This window comes from Biomphalaria glabrata, chromosome 10, assembly GCF_947242115.1.
Source record: "Biomphalaria glabrata chromosome 10, xgBioGlab47.1, whole genome shotgun sequence".
Lineage (NCBI taxonomy): Eukaryota > Metazoa > Mollusca > Gastropoda > Planorbidae > Biomphalaria > Biomphalaria glabrata.
In genome coordinates, this window is record NC_074720.1 from 40239829 (window position 1) to 40261833 (window position 22005).

At 34.3% G+C, this 22005-nt stretch overlaps 1 protein-coding gene across 4 annotated transcripts; it reads right to left on the reverse strand.

Moving 5' to 3' along the window:
• Positions 1–12: 12 nt before the first annotated feature.
• LOC106071054 (acyl-CoA synthetase short-chain family member 3, mitochondrial-like) lies at positions 13–21043 on the reverse strand. Of its 4 annotated transcripts, none has more exons than XR_008780223.1 (19): positions 20850–21043; positions 19886–20207; positions 17900–18044; positions 16852–17040; positions 15388–15519; positions 15050–15193; positions 13525–13605; positions 12501–12596; positions 11665–11775; positions 11447–11490; positions 10391–10494; positions 9267–9362; positions 9099–9162; positions 8814–8895; positions 7790–7912; positions 6427–6526; positions 5664–5839; positions 612–5108; positions 13–572 (listed from the first exon to the last, which is right to left on the reverse strand). XR_008780223.1 is itself a non-coding variant. In XM_056044477.1 (17 exons), the coding sequence occupies exons 1-17, from the start codon at positions 20146–20148 to the stop codon at positions 5010–5012; spliced, it is 2049 nt and encodes a 682-aa protein (XP_055900452.1). In that variant the 5' UTR covers positions 20149–20324; the 3' UTR covers positions 13–5009. The 4 variants fall into 4 exon arrangements, 1 of the variants encoding a protein (XP_055900452.1); XR_008780222.1 differs by lacking the exon at positions 20850–21043 and adding an exon at positions 20672–20781; XR_008780221.1 differs by lacking the exon at positions 20850–21043 and having other exon boundaries at positions 13–533; positions 19886–20324.
• Between the last annotated feature and the right edge of the window lie 962 nt (positions 21044–22005).

Genomic DNA, 22005 nt, shown 5'->3' on the forward strand with positions numbered 1-22005 from the left:
CAAAAAACTCAATACATTTTTTTGTTTATTTTAAACAACCCTTCAATAAAAGAATATTATTACAACATTTTTTACTTTTAAAACTATACATTGTAAACCTGGTAATACTCTGATAATAGGCACACACACACAAAAACACTTTCAAAAGATTGAATAAAAAAACAACATGTATGCAAGAAAATTCTACTGGAGAATAGTATGCTGGTAAAGTTGCATTTGATTAAGGAATGCAAAGATAATAAATTCTATGACAAAACAATTGTTGAGCCTTAATGCAAATATATGAGAGCCCAAAAAAAAATTGCCAACTTTTTTTTTATATTTGCATAGTCTTGAAACAAAAAGTTTATGCAATGTGATATTTCTAATTAGAAATCAACCATATCACTAACAACCAATTAACAAAGGTAAATGAATCACAAGTAAAAACAATGCACACAACCAGCATATTTTAAAAGTACAACAGTTTATATTACATAGATAGAGTGGACAACTCAAAAGATCTCATTGGTTTGTATGTTGATTCAGTTCAACTCAAAGATCTCATTGGTTTGTATGTTGATTCAGTTCAACTCAAAGATATCATTGGTTTGTATGTTGATTCAGTTCACCAAGAACACACATTGAGATGGTTAATTAAAAAGTAGTAATCACATAAAAAGCTAATTTAATAACAGAGATTATTCTTTAAGAGTTACACACACACACACAAAAACTACATAATTTTAAAACTATTGATGCTTGTAATGAGGTTGAAAGGTTTCTTTCAAAGTACAAAAAAATGTTCGCCTATGAACCAAAAGAGAATCTTTCTTTAAGCTGGTATCATTTTGGTTAGGGTTATAAGTTAATGTTTAGTTGAGTTAGGATGTTTGTCTGGTATGCTCTCGGGATGGTATAGACTATAGACCAATAAAGGGTGTAATAATCTTCCATTCCAAATAACATCCGAAACAAAACACCCTAGTAATAAAGTTATAAAATATCTTATAAAATACAGAAGTTACTAAAAAAAAAGGAAGATGGTTCAGCCTGAACAGTCTTGATTTACAACTGATCTGAGATGGGTTTTTTTTATTTGCCTGCTGGATTGTTTCAAAAACAAAAAAACTGAACATTCAAACCAGATTTGTATCAGACATAATCTTAAAGGAAAATCCTGAGGGCTATCCAGCTGTACAACACATTCACATTTCATAGACTCTCTTCATATGTAGCCTATATCGCTTATCATTAGACTTGACACAATGTAATTTGCATAAAATTACATCCTCGCAAAAAAAAAAAACCAACTTTAAACAAAATTGGTCAGTGTTGCTACGCATATTCAAAACAACTTAATACTTCTGGCGTAAATAAAAACATAACAAAATGTGAATACATGTCTGAAAAACAAAAACGAATGCCACCTATAGCCAAGGTTAGTATTATTGCTTTTGTCTGGGCATGTGGGAGAGACCGCGACCCGAGAGATGAAATGATCCTTTTAAAATACTTTGCATAGAGCTGTCTCTAATATCTAGATCAAGATTCGATTTTTTGTAAACCACCAAATTCAGGTGATGAAAGTGAGAAGGGCAGAGGTTTTAATCTTATCTTATAAAATACAGACGTTACTTCAAAAAAGATGATTACGTCCTACGCGTCATGCATTCAGTCATGCATATTAACCAATGACTTAAATTCTGCCAAGTCACTGGTTTTCCTGGCTAGCTCAGACAACCCATTCCATGCTCTAATAGCACTAGGGAAGAAGGAGCATTTGTACAAATTTGTCCTAGCATATGGAACGAGGAATGGTGATTAATCTCTCTTAGCATGACAAAGGGAATCAAAAGGATGCGCCATGACTCTAAAGTTACAGAAAGTATTCAGATCCGAAGCTATCATTACCGGTGATTATGAAAGATTTAATTGAAAGAATGAGAAAATCAGGGACATTGAAGGCCGAGTTTGGTAACAATAGAAAAGCTTTTGCTTATGCTGAAAAAAAAAAGGATTAAATTCTTGATTCCTACTTAACAAGTTTTGTAAAAAAAAAACTTTATCTTACAACAGCCGGGGAGTTTATTTATTCAGCAGACTCAATAGCTGAGCCCAGCTTCTATATTAGAAGTTCAATGACTAGTAAGGATTATCTGTCTGAAAACAAATCTTTAATTTTTTTTTTTTAACAATTGTAGAGGATGTCAAAACTTTCATTGCTGACTCTGCAAAGAATGGTCAGAAAGAAGAAAATCTGAATTCTTTCAAAATGTGATAAAATATTTCTTGTGTCTGCATACCTTGTAAAGAAATCGCCCATCAACAAAACTAGATGTCACCGATCCAGCCAAGCAAACCATTGCCAAGTCTAGATTCACTTCTAGAATAAAGTCCCATTCTTTTGAATTAATTTTCTGTTGGTGCAATTATGGCATCAGGAATGAAATACTAGAGGCATTACGATCATAAAATCATTGCCAAGTGACAAGAAGAACATTCTAACATATTCTAGAACAGTCTATAACAAAGACTAAATCTGTAAATATTCTAAAAAATGTACACAATGTCTTATATAACTTAATGCTGTGTTCATTTTCTGGATTGCTGCCTTTCCTATATGTTATGTGCTAGAACGATTTGAGTCTTTCCTGAGTATATTTCTTGATTTATGAAAATACACATTTGCCCCTCAAAATACACATTTCCATGTAGGCATCTGTGTACTGTACATTGCTCTACTAACACACAAATATTGAAATAATTAAACTTAAGAGACACTTCAAGATTAAAAAGTAAAGTAATATACACAAATTTACATAATACATAATTTACAAATACAAAACCTTATAAAATAATCATAAAGACACAAAGCTAAAAGTAAATTACTTATTCCATATGCAAGGACAAAGTCATACAAGTGGCCCCATCTTCCCTAGCCTTATAAAAAAATGGAACTGAGTCGGCCAAGAAAACCAATGACTTGTTTAAGATTAACATGCACAACTTGACTACTACATGAATACAAGTAGGACATAATTATCTTCTCTTTTGAAGGGAAATATATAAATTATAGGATAAGAATTTTAAAAAACAAAACAATCTTGTCCCTTAAAACTGACAACTTGCTGCACATTTAACCAGTTTTATTTTAATGTCCATACAAGAACAAACAAGAAACACCTTGGTTTACCTGGGTTTATTGTTTTCTCAGAGCCTTGAGAAATGCATTAAATGTCACTAGGCTTCATTGTCAAAGCAGCATGTTTCAAAAGACCTTTGGCAGTGGCGTAGCTAGGGATTTGGGAAGGGGGAGGAGGGGGGGCTTGACCTTTTTTTTATGAGCCCTTGCATTTCGACATCAGATAATGTACTTGATAAATATACAAGTCTAAATTCCAATCAGTACAGTTTATACGTAAAATTAACAAAAAAATCATCAAGACTATTTTAATGAATACTACTGTTGTTCATTGGCGAGATAATGCACAAGTGACAAATTCCAATTCATATCGCCTCGCGTTGTGATTTCTGTGCAGGCACCTATAACATCATCTAGAATAATCTAGATCAATGCTGTCTAGTATTATGACTCTATGTGAATAGCAAGATTCATGGCATTGGCGTAATATTTAATGTAAAAAAAAATTAGGCCATTCTTTTTGGGGCCTAGGGACTTTCGAATTTGGACCCTCCCCCCCCCCCCCCCAATCCCACCCTAGCTAAGCCACTGACCTTTGGTTTCAATTTCTAAGCACTCTATCAGTAGCTTCATTTTTCCTTAACCTCTTTTTAAAGTCATGTTAAAGATCAAGAAATGATTTTTTTTCCCCCAGGGCAGTGTTAGGCACTTGTGATAATTGAGCAGGTTTAGCAAATTGAGCAAACAAGTTCATAACATCCATAAAACAGTTTCTTTTTTACACTATTTCTAATGCTAACTTGGTGCTCAGATTTAACACATCAGTGTCATTACTTCGTTGTAGTTGACCACATGAACAACCTACTTTATGATACAATCATTCAATCAAACAATCATTTACTAATCACCCATACCCAAAGAGAAAACAATTGTTATATGAAATAGTCTGTTATACATTCTATAAGCTACACTTACATGATAAGTAGGCCTACCTAGTTGAAAGGATGATATAAGGCTTTCATGTCATACAGGCTGATTTCTTTAAAGTAAAATATAAATTCATTAAATTACAAATACATTATATTCGCAGACGTTATAACTGAAGCAGCATGCAGAAAAAAAAGTATAAGCTTTTACCAAAATTGGTCAGTGTTGCTTTGCATAATCAATACAACTTAATATTTTTAGGTGTAAATAAAGAAAAAAAAAAAGTTAATATATGTATGAAAAACAAATATGAAATCAAGCTATTGCTTTTGTATAGATCGTCGTCCATGATTTATAGTATGCTTTGGTCCAATCTTTGTTACGGACATGTAGAGGGGAAGGGACAGTGACCCATAAACTAACGGATGTGATTAAATAATGATCTAGTGGGGGGGGGGGGGGGGGAACCGGGACCTTCAGGACAGGGGTCTGTGAAGAGCCAATCCTTTATCCTGGCCATGGGTGAGAATCCAAAGGTTCCTAAAAGGTAGAAATCTCAAACCTTTTTGGACACTTCGAATAAGAGGGAAGAGAATCTAGCAAAAAAAGGTTTCCATGCTGCCTTTAGGAGCTCAGCAAACACAACTCAGCTCAAGTTAAATCTACAAAGGTAAATTTCAAGTCTACAACTTGAAATGTTAGCCCTTTCTATCCAATAGTCAAGCAGTTTATATCACAATACCACACATTCTACTACATATTAAAATATATGACGAGTATATGTAACTTACATAAATACATTTAAAAATTATTCTACCCTATTATGCAGAAACCCTGTCTTGGTATAGATTTATTATAATATAATATGGTAAAGGTACTGCACACATAGATATAATAAATGGATAAAAGCCCTTATTAAACTAGTTAAACAATAACAAAATAGAATGACACAGTAAAATTATGTCTGTACGTTTAGTTTTCCCTGAGCATATCCTATAGCCTGAAGTCTTTCCTGGATGGCTGGATAGACAGTTGGATCATCTATAGTAACTGGAATCTAGTGAAAGGAATAATAATAATAATATGTAAAATATATGGAATTGTTTATATTAATACTTTAGCATAGTATTTGCAGGATTCCGGACGTAATTATCTTCTTTTTTTCCACACTACAATCAGTAATCTTCCAGCAAACTATATACTTTTTTTTAATTGTCTTTCTTAAGTTTTCTTGTTTGAGGTAAGAGTAGGAGGTGCAGTGGCTGAGCGGTAAAGCGCTTGACTTTTGAATCGGGTGTCCCGGGTTTAAATCCTGGTGAAGACTGGGATTTCTAGTTTCAGGATCTTTGGGCGCCCCTGAGTCCACCCAGCTCTAATAAGTAGCTGACATTAGTTGGGGAAAAGTAAAGGTGGTTGGTCGTTGAATTGTGCTGGCCACATGACACCCTTGTTAATCGTAGGTCACAGATACAAATGACTTTTACATCATCTGCTCTATAGATCACAAGTTCTGAAAGGGATACTTGACTTTTACAAAGTAAGAGTATAAACCAGTAAATATCTTTAGAAGGTAAAGCTTTTTTCAAATACAATTTTAAAGAATTGGTCTTACTTTGAAAGGTTTCCCAGCTGCTAAAGCTGCAATAGTGTTACGGGCAACTTTCCCTGATCTAGTTTTGGGCAGTTTAGGCACAATGACTACCATTTTGAAAGCTGCTACGGGACCAATGAGTGTACGAACTTGTTTGATGACTTCCTGTTTAATACTGTCCTCTGTATGATGGCACCCTGAAAGAAGAAAAAAAAAAAGAATTACATATTACATATTTCTATTTCAGGTTTATGAATGATCAGGCAGCCATGATCCATGATACAGCCTAATTTGTCCCTATATGCTAATTTCTGTAGCTGTCTTAACATAGCCAGTTCATGTTTGTGTTAAAAAAAAGTGATGATTTTAAAAATCCCTTAATAAAATGGATCAGTGCCTGGGTCATTTGTGCTTTGTATCAAAACTTAATTAAAACTATTTGTCCATGGCAGTGAAATCACAGAGCAGATTTTCATATAATGAATTTTATATATTAAAGAAATCAAGAAATTATTTTTTTAAAAACATTCCTATATGAAATCTAAAAAAAAAACAACCCATACTCTATTTGGATTAAAAGCAGTAACAATCATGTCATACTTTAAACATAATTTTATTCAGCATATAAGACATAAAGGCAGCTAAACAGTACATTTAAGAAGTCAAAGATTACTACAGATGGGGGTAAAGAAGCTAACAAAAGTTAAACACGAATCTCAAATGATTTATATTTTTATATTGATTAAAAAATGTTAAATTTAGATATATCAGACAAAGCTCTTACCATGTTTTAGCACACAAAGTCCTAGCGGTACACTTCCTTTCAATTTGTCAGGCACACCTACCACCGCTGCCTCCACCACATCTAAACATTCTAAGATAGCCTGAACAAAATAAAACAGAACATTGTCCTCAAGAATAGACCTACATCCTGTCATATAAAACAGTGGTTCTCAGACTGTGGTCCACCGACCCACAGGAGTCCGCCAGACAACTATAGGGGGTTCAGAGACAGATGAAAATTGCATACAATTAAAATAACTTCTTTGCTGAAAGCAGTTAGACTGATCACATGATTTGAAAAATAATCAATTCGTCCCTCTCTACTGTTTAATATGTCGATTACGTACTCTTCTATGATTACCTAAACCAAAGATTTGACTTCTTCACTCGGATATTCCCTGATTGGGTATCGAACTCTTTTGTGCATGGACAAACTCAGATCCCAATCACAGATAAATGGATACTAATACAGGAGCAGTTAATAATGGAATACCCATTAATGAGGAACTTAAACAGTGTTTGATGGGAGACCACAAATTTGGGTTTCAAAAACAGATCCTGCATTATAGGTCATAGTAAAGAAGCTCTTGGCTGCTTTCCCGTCTTCTTATTTGGTACAAGGTGGATTCATTGCCATAATGAACCTCATCACAAGTAAAAGAAATTTATGCTCATTGAGATTCAAGGTCGCTACCTACAAACATTGAGCCGGACATAAATACACTCATAAAATCTCATATCACCTTCATCCAAGTCATTAATATTTAAAAATTTTATTTTAAACAAAAAGTTATAATTTCAGTACACAAAATGCTGTTTGTTTGCTCTTTTATTTTTGTAATTTATATGCTATGCATTTATGCATACCAGTGGTATATGTAGTCTTTTTACATAGGGGTCGATGAGCAAGTTTTGACACTATATAGAGGTCCCTGGGTCTAAAAAGTATGAGAACTTCTGATATAAAACATATGAGGAACAGTGGCAGTAGAATGTGTCATTGATGAACCAAAGGGGCTCATGCTGGCAGTGGGTATGAGGACCTCTGATATAAAACATATGAGGAACAGTGGCAGTACAATGTGTCATTGATGAATCAAAGGGGCTCATGTTTGCAGTGGGCGGAATTTTCAGAAAGAATTTTAGTGCCTGAGTCTAAATATAACTGTGATAGTTATCCAACATTTATTGAAGACAAGTCACTCCCTGCATTGGGCAAATAAATCTGCCCATTATCTTAAAACTAGATCTCAGATAAAAACGTATAAATAATTCAATTCAATAACAAGACCTTGTGTACTGTTAACTTCATTTCAAAGTCAAGCTCCTGATAACAATATCATTGTACTGGCATTAACACCTACCTCCTCTATAGAGCCACAAGATAGCCTGTGGCCAGCCACGTTGATGACATCATCACTGCGCGACAGAACTGAGATGTAGCCGTCTTTATCTCTGATGCCAGAATCCATTGTATCATAGTGACCCTGGACAGAAAGCACCACAACTAATAAAGCTAAGGATTATCACAACTGATGCTTAAAAACATCTGGAGAGATTTTTATTTTACTTTTTCATCTAGAGTTAGAGACTAATATAGACAGACTGATTGCAATCTATTAAAACTGTTATGAACCAAAAATGTCCAAAAATGCAATTTCTAGTAATCCTGTGATATAAGACTTAATAGGAATTGTTAAATAACATTTTGTGAAGTTTATCTACAAGTGTTACTAATTGGTAATTGAGTGAAGTATGTCTCTATAATCATTCATCTCTGCCTGTGGTCCAGGCTAAGGCATAGGCCACCATACAGCTCCACCAGTCATTCATCTCTGCCTGTGGTCCAGGCTAAGGCATAGGCCACCATACAGCTCCACCAGTCATTCATCTCTGCCTGTGGTCCAGGCTAAGGCATAGGCCACCATACAGCTCCACCAGTCATTCATCTCTGCCTGTGGTCCACGCTAAGGCAAAGGCCACCATACAGCTTCCACCAGGTGTCTCGGTTCTTGACATGTCTCTATAATTATTATTTACCGGTAATTTAGTGAAGTATGTATCTATAATCATTACTTACTGGTAATTTAGTGAAGCATGTCTATAATCATTACTTACTGGTAATTTAGTGAAGCATGTCCCTAAAATCATTACTTACTGGTAACTTATTGAAGTATGTCTCTATAATCATTACTTACTGGTAATTTAATGAAGTATGTCTCTATAATCATTACTTACTGGTAACTTATTGAAGTATGTCTCTATAATCATTACTTACTGGTAGTGAAGTATGTCTCTATAATCATTACTTACTGGTAGTGAAGTATGTCTCTATAATCATTACTTACTGGTAATTTAGTGAAGTATGTCTCTATAATCATTACTTACTGGTAATTTAGTGAAGTATGTCTCTGCAAACATTTTCTCATTTTTGTACATTGTTGACATAAAGCCAGGTGGTAGTGGTTCTCTGCAACCATAAATAAACAATAGACAAAGTTTATTTCAAGATGGTCAATATCTTACTTTATAAATTACAGAAGTGTTTTTAAAACATAAACTATTATGTTTTATGTTTATCCATGTTATTATGTAGTCATTGATGTTAATTTGAGATTTCAATTCAAATTATGGCACTTTAATTTTATACACTAACAGGTCCATCAGCCTTACTTGACATAGATTTGTCCTAGCTCTCCTGGATTGGTTTCTTCACCATTAGCTCTTAACACCTTGACTGGAGTCAGACAGAATAAAAGAATTTTGAAACTTAATTAAAACAATCAGTACAAGTCTCCAGATCACATGATCACAAAACTTAAATTAACTTAAGAAACTCACCATTCCATCCTGGCACAGGTTTACCAGTTGTTCCTGGCAGAGGATAGAGGTTCATTGCTAAACCTCTGCAGGTTGCTGTCATTGGCCAGCCAGTTTCTTAAAATAAAAAAATACAATTTATTTATAAATATGCCACCTGTTACTTGGGGGCGCAGTGGTTGAATGGTTAAGTGGTTGGCTTCCGAACCTGAGGTCCTGGGTTCGAATCTCGGTGAAGACTGGAATTTTGAATTTCGGGATTTTTAGGGTGCCCCTCCCTGACTCCACCCAACTCTAATGAGTACCTGACTTTAGTTTAGGTAAGTAAAGGCGGTTGGACATTGTGCTGGCCACATAACACCCTGCTCGTAAACAGTTGGCTAAAGAAACAGATGACCTTAATATCATCTGCCCCATAGATTGCAAGGTCTGAAAAGGGAACTTTACTTTACTTTACAACCTGTTATTATATAATAAAAATTATGTTTTAATTCTATTTTCTTTAAGGATGAGTAAAGCTTGCCATGATCATTGGAGTTCTGCATTAAAGAAATAAATTACAGCTTTTATATAGCACTACTTTCATGCTTATAGCATGCTCAGAGCACTATGGCCCAATCTTATTCGTGGACCAGTGGGAAGGGGGTATCTGGGAGAAGGTTTTCCGTGCTGCCTTTAGGTGCTCAGTAAACACAACTCTACCTGAGTCGGGTATCAAACCTCAAGCCCCCTTCATAGCCAAGACAAGTTCTAGCATCCTTAGCCTCTCGACTACGCTTCCCATATTAGCATATATTGCAACTTCAATGGTGTGGAAAAAAAAAAAACAACAAGCGCATTTTTAGAATTTTATAAAATGATTTAAACTTTGAAATGACAGAAATATTATTAACACAGAAACTTATAAAATGAAGAGTTGAAAAGTGGCAGATAAAACAGAAAATGAATTGACGGCAAAAAATGAAGCACCCTGCACTTTTGAAACGGAAGGCCTACTTAAGAAATTAGATAATGTTGGGTTCCCTGAAATATCCACTAATGAAGATTCAGCGAAAGTTAAGTTATATCTAAATTAAGAAGAAATGCTTGGTTAAGTTATACTTTATGTTAGATCAAGTATTAACAGAAGAGTTTATGTTTTTTACCTGTCTGCCACCAGTTGTCCAAGATTGGCTTTTTGATAAGTTCCTGAATCCAATGCATGGTCTCGTGGTCACAGTGCTCACCAGCAACAAACAGAGCTTCAAACCTAGAAAACAAACATGGGATGAAACATATTGGGATAGCAGCTGAAACAAACAGAGCTTTAAATCTAGAAAACAAACATGGGATGAAACATATTGGGATAGCAGCTGAAACAAACAGAGCTTCAAACCTAGAAAACAAGCATGGGATGAAACATATTGGGATAGCAGTTGAAACCAAGTATCACAAGAGATTACACACAAAATAATTTAATTGTCTATGAAAAAAAATGCAGCATAACTTTGTGTAACTTTATTAGGTCCACAGGACATCATCTGATGGTCATTTTGTCACAGTCTCAGTTGACATTGCATGATCTAAAGTTCATGTCATGTTAAGAGCTTAAAAGACGTGGAATTCCTGATGTAGAAAACAGGAAGTAGAATGAATAAAGTTGACTTTGAGTTCAGTCAGTCAAGTCAAGCAGTCAAGTTAAGTCAAGTTAGTGAAGTCAAGTGGTATTCTTGGGACCGAGTGGTCAAGTAATATTTTGGTCCGGGACGGACAGTTGCGACTTAGAAAAGTCGGTAGTATTTATAGTTAGAAAGTAACTCATGGGCAGTTGTTGCCAGTGCTCCTTTTGAGATATGTATTATTATTAAGGATTATTCTGTACAGTGTTACCCGCTGAGATGCGGATGTGATTTGTAACTAACATATATTGGATACATTTGATACCGCTGTCATGCGGATAGGATTGTTTATTATTTCTTGACTTGTAGCACTAACAAGGAGTGCAGTATTATTATTATTGTGTTGTAAAATAAACTTATATTTGTCTGCTGAAACGGTCTTAGGTCAGTTTATAGTATTTGTCTTGTCACGTGTCAAGAGTACTTCGGGAAGCAAGAACCCAGCATTACACGACATTCGCATTCTGCAACGTTACACCATTCAACACTCATTTACACATTAGAAGTTATAACAATAACAAGTACAAACTATATGTTACTTACTTATCTAAAGGCAAATAAGGTTTGGCAAAGCTACCTTCTTCATCCTATAATGTAAACAAAACAACAACACTTGTATTTCATTATATCTAAAGAATGATGTGTACAACAAATATGGAAAACTAATATATAAGCTTATCTCATTCCAATTTATATCGCAATTAATTATATGTAGAAGTAATCTAAAAAAAGAAATATGTACAATCTGAAAAGTAACATACTTCTGCTCGTATGGCTCTCAAGGCTGTGGGCGCAACAAACATGGCAGATACCTGATGTTGTTGGATAACGCGAAAAAAAGCTCCGGGGTCAGGAGTTCCAACTGGTTTACCCTGTAAATAAAGTATTCCTGTGTAAGAGTTTCAACAAGAGCAGGATAAAGTTACATTTGAGCTGTTCGAGTGAAACTACTGTTCAATTTCTAAGAGGTTATTAGGTTAAAGTAATCTTATAACAACTTTAACTTTGTGCAAAATCCTTTTAAAAGACTTTAGAAATAAATTTACTCTATGAATTTTAAAATGTCAATATAACTGGATTGTAGGGGTGCCTCGGATAGCAGTTTCTGATATCTGGCCGGAGCCAGATACGGCAGGATAGTAATATATGATATGATGTTACTGAACATTTTGCAAAACTGCTATCTATTATACCTATTTATTTGTTTGACTTTTATTTACTTTATTGTCTTAAACGCTGTTACCGATTCATGAATTAAAGCTTAACAGCATTTATTAACAGAAAGGCCTATCCCAAATTAATCAGTGTAATATGAGTGTGTATGTAAGAGGCCTCCAACTGTAAAGTACGTAGAATATGTAAATGTATTGTTGTAAACCTGTTCCCCCTGACTAACCATTTTTTTTCAACTTGCAAACTATTTGAATTTTGTTTATGCTGTGGAGCAAAAAGTGAGTTGAGCTAGTGGGTTGAGGTTTAGGTATTCTACTGCATATTTTAGAAAGTCTTTGCGTAGTTACAATTGAGGTTAGTTAAATTCATGTCATAGTCAGATGCTGAATAGAATTGATGGGAAGCAAGCTGGTCAAATAAACACCTCATAAAGTACAGTAGTCAATCCATGGATCAGTGGAGCGTAGGTGATGAATGAATGTCCAACCACCCATCCGAGGTCACTTGCTGCCCACCACACCTGTGGTTAAAAGCAAATGTTACACATATTCAACAGTTAGAAATAATAATGAAAATTATAATTCTTTCTCTCTCTCTGTATATATATATAGATTAGGGTTATATATATATATATATATATGAGAAACCCTTGTCCTATTGCATTAATAATACATTGTCCTGCACTCTGTGGATGAGGTATAAAAAAAAAGGATAATGTATGCAACAGATTAACTATAAGAGAAAGAAATCAGTCCTATTTACAACACAAGCCACATGTGTTTTTATGTGTAGATTACTTTTAGAGGATTCAATGTTTGTAAGTTTATTACATTCAGATTAACTGCATGTTTGAATGGTCTGATTGGTATTCACAGTGTGCAAGGAATATCAATTATATAAGAGTCTATAATCTAATTTTCTGAACAATGTTTAAATAAATGACCACTTTCATTATTAATTAACTAGACTAATTAAAGCCAAACATTTTGGGCATAGGTAGGTCTCACCAGCCACATGTGAAGGTACAAAAATGTAGAGCCAAGTCCCCCAGCTCTCTGGATGATTTCGTCTTCGTTGTTACTGATGGACAAACTATATTTCATATAGATACTGGTCTAAGGCATAAAGAGATCCCTTGCTTATAATTGACAGTAGAGACAGCAGACGTGATCAAATGAGGATTGCACAATGGGAAATGTAGACTTACCGTAGATTTAGAAAAGTTGTTTACCAGACTGAGAGATGGTTAATATTTTCTGAATGGACTTACATATTTCATGTCAGCTTTATATAAGCTAGTAATATATAAATGTATGTTAGTAAAGTTGAATTAGCTTTAGAGAATGAGAAGTCATCTTTTTACACACAAAAAAATGAGAAAACTTACAAAAATGACTTTGATTATATTATGAATAAATTGTTGAAAAGCTTTTAAATACAATGATTACCTGGCCAGGTTTCATGCCATACACATTGGAGATTGACCAACTTAAGGCTACTGCATGTCCACCACTAGGCCGTACAACTGCCTAAAGAAATACATTTTTTAAATGCAATGAAAACAGCAGCAGCTGAGTTAAACATTATGTTTTCAAATGTTTGTGATTAAAATTTTGGAAACCATTAGCCATTTTCAATTTAATTATCTCACTCTTAGCAAATAACAGACCTGCCTACCAAAAAAAGTCCAAATGCGTAACGCTGATGGTCAAAATGCGTATTTTGGCACCAGAATGCGTAACACTTACGCGATCCACTATTTTGTCATATATATATATATATATATATATATATGAGATCTACAATCTAAATCTAGATCAATATGACAATAGAGATGATATCTAGACTAGATTTGGATCTATGTCTATATAATGAATATAATCTACTCTAGATCTGGGCTCAAGAGTGTTACCGATGCCGTGGATCCGCAACAAACGTAGGTCTACTCTCCAAACTTTCGTAGGCCTACCTTCATCCTTGATCTATTCTATACTAAGAATCTAGTCTAAATCTAGACTAGATGGTAGTAGATGTTATCGATCTAGATCTAGAATCTAGTCAATCTAAAATGATCTAAATCATACTAGATCTACAACTAAATTGGATCTAGATTGTAGAGTAATTACTAATGTAGAGAATCATGACATAACGTAATGACTAGCTAGACTCTAGCTAGATTCAGCTAGATCTATTTCTGCATAACAAGTTATCTAGATTCTAGATCTAGAATCCAGATCTAGACTAGATATCTACAATGTCACTCAATGTGTTTTGAATCGATAGCACTTCGATATTTTTTTCTATACAAATGAATACGGGAATCAGGGATTCAACATAATTAATTTCTACTAATGAACTTACAAAAAAAAAAGTCACGTTGGTGTATCAGCTTACTGACGGTACAAACCCGCCACTCCCTCACTCTCGCGTTCTTCATTTCTTGACTAAATCTAATTGCTATTAAGAACCAATCAACGTATAGATCTGGACACAATGTGTTCCCCCACCTTTTCTGTTTATCCCCCCCCCCCCCCAAACAGGACGGCTTAGCGTGACCTCCGTGACCGCTCGTAAGCTAGTCAAGAGAGGGGGGAAAGGATACGAAATGCGTAACCCGACGGGTTAAATGCGTATTTGCGTACTGACGGTCATTTTTGGGAGATTTTGCGTAACGAATACGCATTTTGCGTAACGGTAGGCAGGTCTGAAATAAGCCAAGACACTGAATAAAAATATTATAAAAACAGCAAATTGAATAAAGTGAAAAACTTTTAAAACTGTAGCTCGGTTTTGTAATTATCAGAGCATTCAACATGCATTTGTAATAAAGGTACTTTACACACTCCTAAACAACTTTCCCTGCACACTTAATTTCTAGGGTCACAAAAGAAAACAAAATATCTCCATTTATAAGCCAAAAAAAATTTTAGTCTAAAAGAAAGTACAGACCTTAAGTTCCTGATAACAACTGACCTTTGGTATCCCTGTTGTGCCTGAAGTGTATAATATGTACAATGGATCAACGGCTGCAACTGGAACGCAATCTGCTGGTTTACCCAATGCAACAGCATCATTCCAGTCTATATCCTGACCTTTGTTTAACACAGCTTTATCAAACTGTAGGAAAAAAAGCAGTGATTTTATTTTGAAATCAGTCAAAATGAAATTTAAATTAATTAATTTTATCGACTTAAATTTGTGAACAACTCTTAGTATCAGCCAACAGAACTGACATACAAAGAATATTGCTGGTTTTATTGACAAAAAAAAAAATTATAAAATATGAATGAACCATAATTGATAGCACCTACATTGTCTCTGTTAAATATAATACACTTGTTGGGCTTGTAGTTAATGATCTTCAAGGCTTCGTCCAGCATAGGTTTATAAGGAACTGTTCTAGTTGGTTCTACACCGCAGTTGGCACTAACAATAACTTTTGGCTGTAAAAAAAATAAAAATATTATTTAGTTACACAAACAAGTGATTTTAGAATACAGACATTTCACGAAATTTGAAACTTTAGGAGAAACTAACACCTATATACAACACTAAGCAAACATGATTCCTTCCAACACTTTCTTTACAGCTAAGTGTAAATGAATTGGCTTTTATTTTCAAATGGACCTCGCCGAGAGCAAAAGAAACAAAGCTGCCTTGGTCGAGAGAGAGAAAAGAAAGCTCCCCTGTCAGCTTTCCCTAAAACAGATGCATACACATGCAGGAACTATGGCAAACTCTGCCGCTCCAGAATTGGCTTAATCAGTCACTCCAGAGTCTGCCCTGTCTCAAGATGAAATCAAAACCAGTGACTCATCTGGGCTCATCCATTGTCTTCTGAGACAGAAGGAGCCATATATATATATATATATATATAGATATATATAATTTTCAAACATGCTACAAACAAGAAGGGCAGTACACCAACCAACTGAACAGCACTAAACAAACGGATTAGTTGACTATTAAAATGATATATAATTCTCAGACCTATTTAGATTTTATTTTGCTTTATCTACTTATTTTTTGTGATAAAAAAAAAAGGTTTACTCTGTTCTCAATATCAAAGCATGCTCAAGTTAAATAAGATTTCCCTTTTGAGGAAGTGTTTTTATTTGCATGTTGAAAGTTGCTAACAATTGCTTGTTTAGTGATATATAATATATATTAAACTTCATTTGATTGAGGCTATAACCTTCTCTTGCAAAAGCCCTGGACAGAAACCCTGCTGTAGTGCATAAGGTGCATGTCACCACACAGGTCAGAAACTTGTTGCTTCCCAGACCTGTTGATACTGAAATCAGCTAGCCTAGACAGGGCAGAATCTGATGTGACTAATCAAGCTAATATCAGCTAATATATATTTAGAAAAGCAAGTAAATCACAATAATATATTAAAATCTATATTCTATTTAGAGAAAACAGAGTATGTATAAAACATTTGTTTAGACGTCACAAAGTCAACACTGAACAAAGAGAAACATATACTCTGAAATACACTAAGGTCACTTGTAGAGTATTACATCACCTTGTCTACGACTAGGTAAATGAAAATATGTAGGAAAAAAACAACACAAGAGACTATAAACAAAGTAATACACAGACAGGTGTGAAGACACTGACAGGTGTGAAGACACTGACAGGTGTGAATACACTGACAGGTGTGAAGTCACTGACAGATGTGAAGACACTGACAGGTGTGAAGACACTGACAGGTGTGAAGACACTGACAGATGGTGAAGACAAGAGTAAAAACTCCCTTGAGGAAGACTTACTTCAGCATGGGCTATTCTGGTGGACAGTTCTCGGGCAGCAAAACCTCCAAACACAAGAGAGTGAATAGCTCCTATTCTAGCACAAGCTAGCATGGCAACTATAGCTTCTGGAATCATGGGCATATATATCAGCACTTTATCTCCCTTGTTCACGCCTAAAGCTTTCAAGGCCCCAGCAAAGTCTTGCACCTAGGTGTAAAGCATAAATAAAAAGCCACCATTTGAAAGGAAAAAAGAAATTATTGCTTTAAAGTATATTGAAAAGTTGGCTTTTGATGGGTAAAATAGTTAGATATTGACAATCTTGTGTTTAATAAAAAATTTGTTTCCCCTTATTGAAAAAAAAAGTTTTTTTTTTGCAAAAATTATAGTAAAAAGAAATTTAAATCTTTCTTTCATCATAGAAAATTAAAAAATGCAAACAATTGTTTTTGCCTTTTGTAGGCATTTGGGTGTTGAGCTCTCCATTTTAAAAATCATTTCAAAGTTCTACCATCAAAGTAAGTTATTGATTTGCTCAGGAAAAGGTGCTAATTAGAACACAACAACACATTGCATTATGAAACACACATAAACACAGACAGGAACACATAATTCAGATTTCTAAGAAGACATGTACATTATTAAGGCTTTTCCTATAGAACAGAAAGTGAATCCAGATTTATATTTGACTATGATAAGTACAAATTTAATTTAAATTAAGAAACTCTATTTTTTTTTCAAACCAAGTAATTTGTCCATACAATAAAAAAAAATCTAAATAACCAAGCATTATAAATAAAGTTGATTCTCAATTAATAGAAGTATGTCATTTTAAAATATCTTGCATTCATGTATTTCAAAGGTTACGACCAATCTACTTGTGAAAAATGTTGATGTTTATATCTTAAATGTGATGTAAAGAAAAAATAATGCACACTGTTGATTTAAGATTTGGTTGATATAAACTCAACTTGGGTTTTAGTTATGAAAATATTTTAAAAAGTAGGAAACAAAATATTCTGTCTCAAATTTCTTCTAACAAGAACAACTGTAGGTTTTAGTTTACCTGTTTCAGGAGACCCTTGTAGGTAATTGTCTTGGTACTTTTTGTGACAGGGCTGTCATAGATAATGGCTGCCTGATCTCCACGGCCTTGTTTAATGTGACGATCGAGTGCATTGTAGCAAGTGTTTAGCTCCCCTCCTACAAACCTATCAGGTTATGTGAAATTTAGATAATGTTATTGAAGAAACAATAAAGAAATGTTGACTGACGCTAAAAGTTACTAAAAAAAACACAACAAAAAGAACAGCCAAAGATGTCACAAGTGCCGAAAAAACATTCAGCTACACCTTCATTTGGAAGAATAGAAAGGATAAAAAATAAAAGATTAGATTGTATGTAAATGTTACTTTCTGGGGGGGGGGGGGGGGGGGGGGGATCAGGTTAATCAATGTATTTTAAAAACACCTATTATGGGATAAAATAAACTTTATTTAAAGATGATATTTTATAAACTCTAAAGACGGAGAGTAAAACCCTGTCATCATGACAGTTACAGAAGCCCCCTAAACTATTTGAATGCCATCATATATATATGTGGGAAGCGTGGTCAAGAGGCCAAGTACACTTGAACTTGGCTTGGCTACCTAGAAGGGGGCTCGAGGTTCGACACCTGACTCTGGCAGAGTTGTGTTTACTGAGCGCCTAAAGGCAGCACGGAAAACCAACTCCTAGATACCCCCTCCCCCCCACTGGTCCACAAATGAGATTGGACCAAAAGCGCTCTGAACATGCTATAAGCATGAAAGTAACGCTATATAAAAGCTATAATAATAATATATCATTGTCAATTTGCACTCACACCAACAAACATAGCTCTATAGATATGCACTTTAGGATTTATAAATATATAATTAACAAAAGTAAATAGCTATGTTTAAAGAAGGACAAATGTGTAACATATTATATAATGAATGCAATGGGATAAAATATTTATTGGTAATTAAATATAGAGCAGGTTACATACACCACAAACCTATCACTCAATTTGTACTTATGTTTTCATTTTAACAACAAGATCTACTACTAAAGTTTCTATGATCAAATTTTTTCATGTTGTTCTCATTTACAAATAAAGAGAGACAATTTGAAAAGAAAAATGTGTATTAATTATGTCAGCCATGGTTGATTTTACTATTTGTATTCTACTACTGTCAGTATATAGATCTATACATGCTTATGAAATAAATCCATAGACATTGTATTTGAATTCAGACTCGAGCAACTTAAAAAAAAAATAGTTTTTGAAAAGGCAGCATGAAAACCTTCTCACAGATACCGCCTGCCCCAACTAGTCAACAAAAGTGACTGGAGCATAGTGCACTGAGCAATGAGCATGCTATATAAGGATAAAAGTTAAGGTAAACAATAATAAAAATATTTCCAATGGCACAAATTTATATAAATAAATTTAGTCTAGATCTATTAAAAATTATTGACATGATTGCCTCAAAATAATTGATGCAAGTTCACTCAATATAAACTTTGTTTTAAAAAATTTTTTGCTTGTTAAAACTCCTTAAATCAGTACTGGTACTACACACTAATATGGTAGAATAAAGGAAACTTGGTTTTAAAAACTTATTAACGAAAATAAATTGATAACATTACAGAACAATATTTAATACCGTAGAACTGAACAAATAGTTTGGTTGGCTCAGCAACCATAAAACTTTGACATTTCACTGAACAATGAAAATAATGGGTCAGTCATCAATAATGTCATGATTTTGAGTTATCATTAAACAAAAACAAACTATTATTAAGGGAGGACTACCTGTTAATCAGTTGTCAATGTAAATAAAACTGCATTCTTAGATAAATCTAATACTACTAAATCTATAGTTCAACATCTAGACTAGATTTATGTGTATACGTCCACCCCCACCTCCTTAAAAAAAAAACCCATTGTTTAATCAAACAATGTAAATCTACTCTAGACATTTAGATCTAGCAAGTCAAGCAAGATTAAATCAATGTCACATTTTACCATCTTGTAAAAGGGGAATTCTTTGTGTCCAAAACATTGTCCCATTTTTTAATCCAGTCGATGTTAGCCGCTGCAGCAGACCAAAAATCTTCAGGCTTTTCTAGAGCCTCTTTGAATGCAGATGGATAATCACTGAAGGCCCTATGATGAATTTTCTTGGATAACAATTCATCTTGTTTGGAATACACAACACATTTGACATAGTCTGTTATTACAGTTTGCAAGAATGGTCGACTACGAACTAATCTGCCCAAGTTTGCCATGTTTACAAAACATAGGGCTCAAAGGCTTAGAGTATCAGCTTGTAAGCTTGTTCCTAGATCTAAATCCAGATTAAAATTCACTTGCATTGGCTTAAAAAATAATCTTAAATCCAACTTCTAGACTTCTAATATAGAAGATCTAGAAATAGAACTTCTAGACTCCAATGGGTGGGCAATGGGACTATAATGATCTAGATAAAAAAGTAGATGATAAATCGTTCTAGATTCTAGATTTAGATCTAGATCTAGATCTATTTCTAATCTAGAGTAGTATTACTGCTATTTTAGCTTAAGGTAAGGCAATTATTATATAGATCTATATCTATAATTATATTATAGACCTAGATCTAGATTCTAGGTCTAGAATCTAGAACGATCTAGGTCTAGATAAAAAAAAAGTTTTAAAAACCTAAAAATAAAAATTTTCTAAAATAAAAAGAACTACATCTACATCTACACCGACTTTAGATCTAGTTGTCTTTATTTAGATCTAGATTTAAACCTAATCTTTACAAAACTTAACTATGCGAGTTTGCTATTAGATCTAGATATCTAATTGACAGATCAGATATCTTGTCTAAATTTCTAAAGTAACAATTAATCTAGACTAGATAGACAGTCGATCTATAACTAGATCTATAACTAGACAAGATTCTGGATATCCAATGCTGATCATTGCATATCTACAAGACAATAATAACCTAATTCATTTGTGCATAGAGTTTTCTCCCTCTATTTTTCCCCCACCCATCTCGCCTTTTCTATAAATGAGGTCGCTTAAGCTCCGCCTACTTGTAGTGAAATGGTAACAACTAGATCTAGAGTTAACTGACACAGACTGAAACTTGAAACCTTCGAAGTAGACGCAATAAAGCTGAAAAAGAATTAAATTTTGTACTAGATCTTTCATCTTTATATCTAGATCTTGAATCATTAAAAAATATATATGTAGAAAAAATTAACCATTAACATGTTTGCATCTAGATTATTGCTTAACGAACACCAATCGCTGTATTCCTAATAATAAATAACGTGCTAATAAAGCACCCTGGCCTTCAAGACTGTAGATCTACACATGAATATTTTGTTTTGGGAAGTTTCCTAGCTGATCTGCACACTGGACTGTTGTTTTGATGGTCCCAGGATCGTACGTTGGCCTACTCCACCAGGTCCGCCTGCCACTGGCTTCAGTTGCGTAACTAGGGTGAAGGGAGGGGTGGCCCAAATGTGAAAATCCCCCGGGCCCACAATTGAAAGGGGGGGGGGGGCCTAATGAGTGTCCGAAATGTGTTTTTACATTAAACATTACGCCATTATCTTATGTCATGATATCGAATATCAAAATGTAGGGGTCTCTAAAGAGGTAAAGCCCCCCCCCCCCAAATCCCTAGCTACGTTTCCATCCCCCCCCCCCCCCCCCGACCTGCGGGAACTATAGATTTTATTTATATTGTTTTGGTTGTTCTTTCAGATTATGTGAAATTTAGATATTATTATACACTGTTACATATAATCTTCAATTCTGGAGGAAGATATAAGAAACACGTAGAGCAAAACAGTAGGCTATACAGGATGATACTCCTTCTAATAATCCTATATATGCCTGTATTATTCCATGTTCTATTACAAATTCCCTTCATTAAGTACTATTTCTTTTCCTTTTCAGAGTTTGGAAGATGTGACAAGCCTTATTGCCAGAAGAAACCATGACTTCAAATAGGTAGAAATAAAGTATTGACGTTATTGTATTTAAGATATGGCATAAGGTTAACACACGGGCACGCAAACAAGAAAGTAATTAATCTTCATAATTGATAAGATCTTTTTTTAACGGTAGGAGATTTTTTTTCTCGGTAC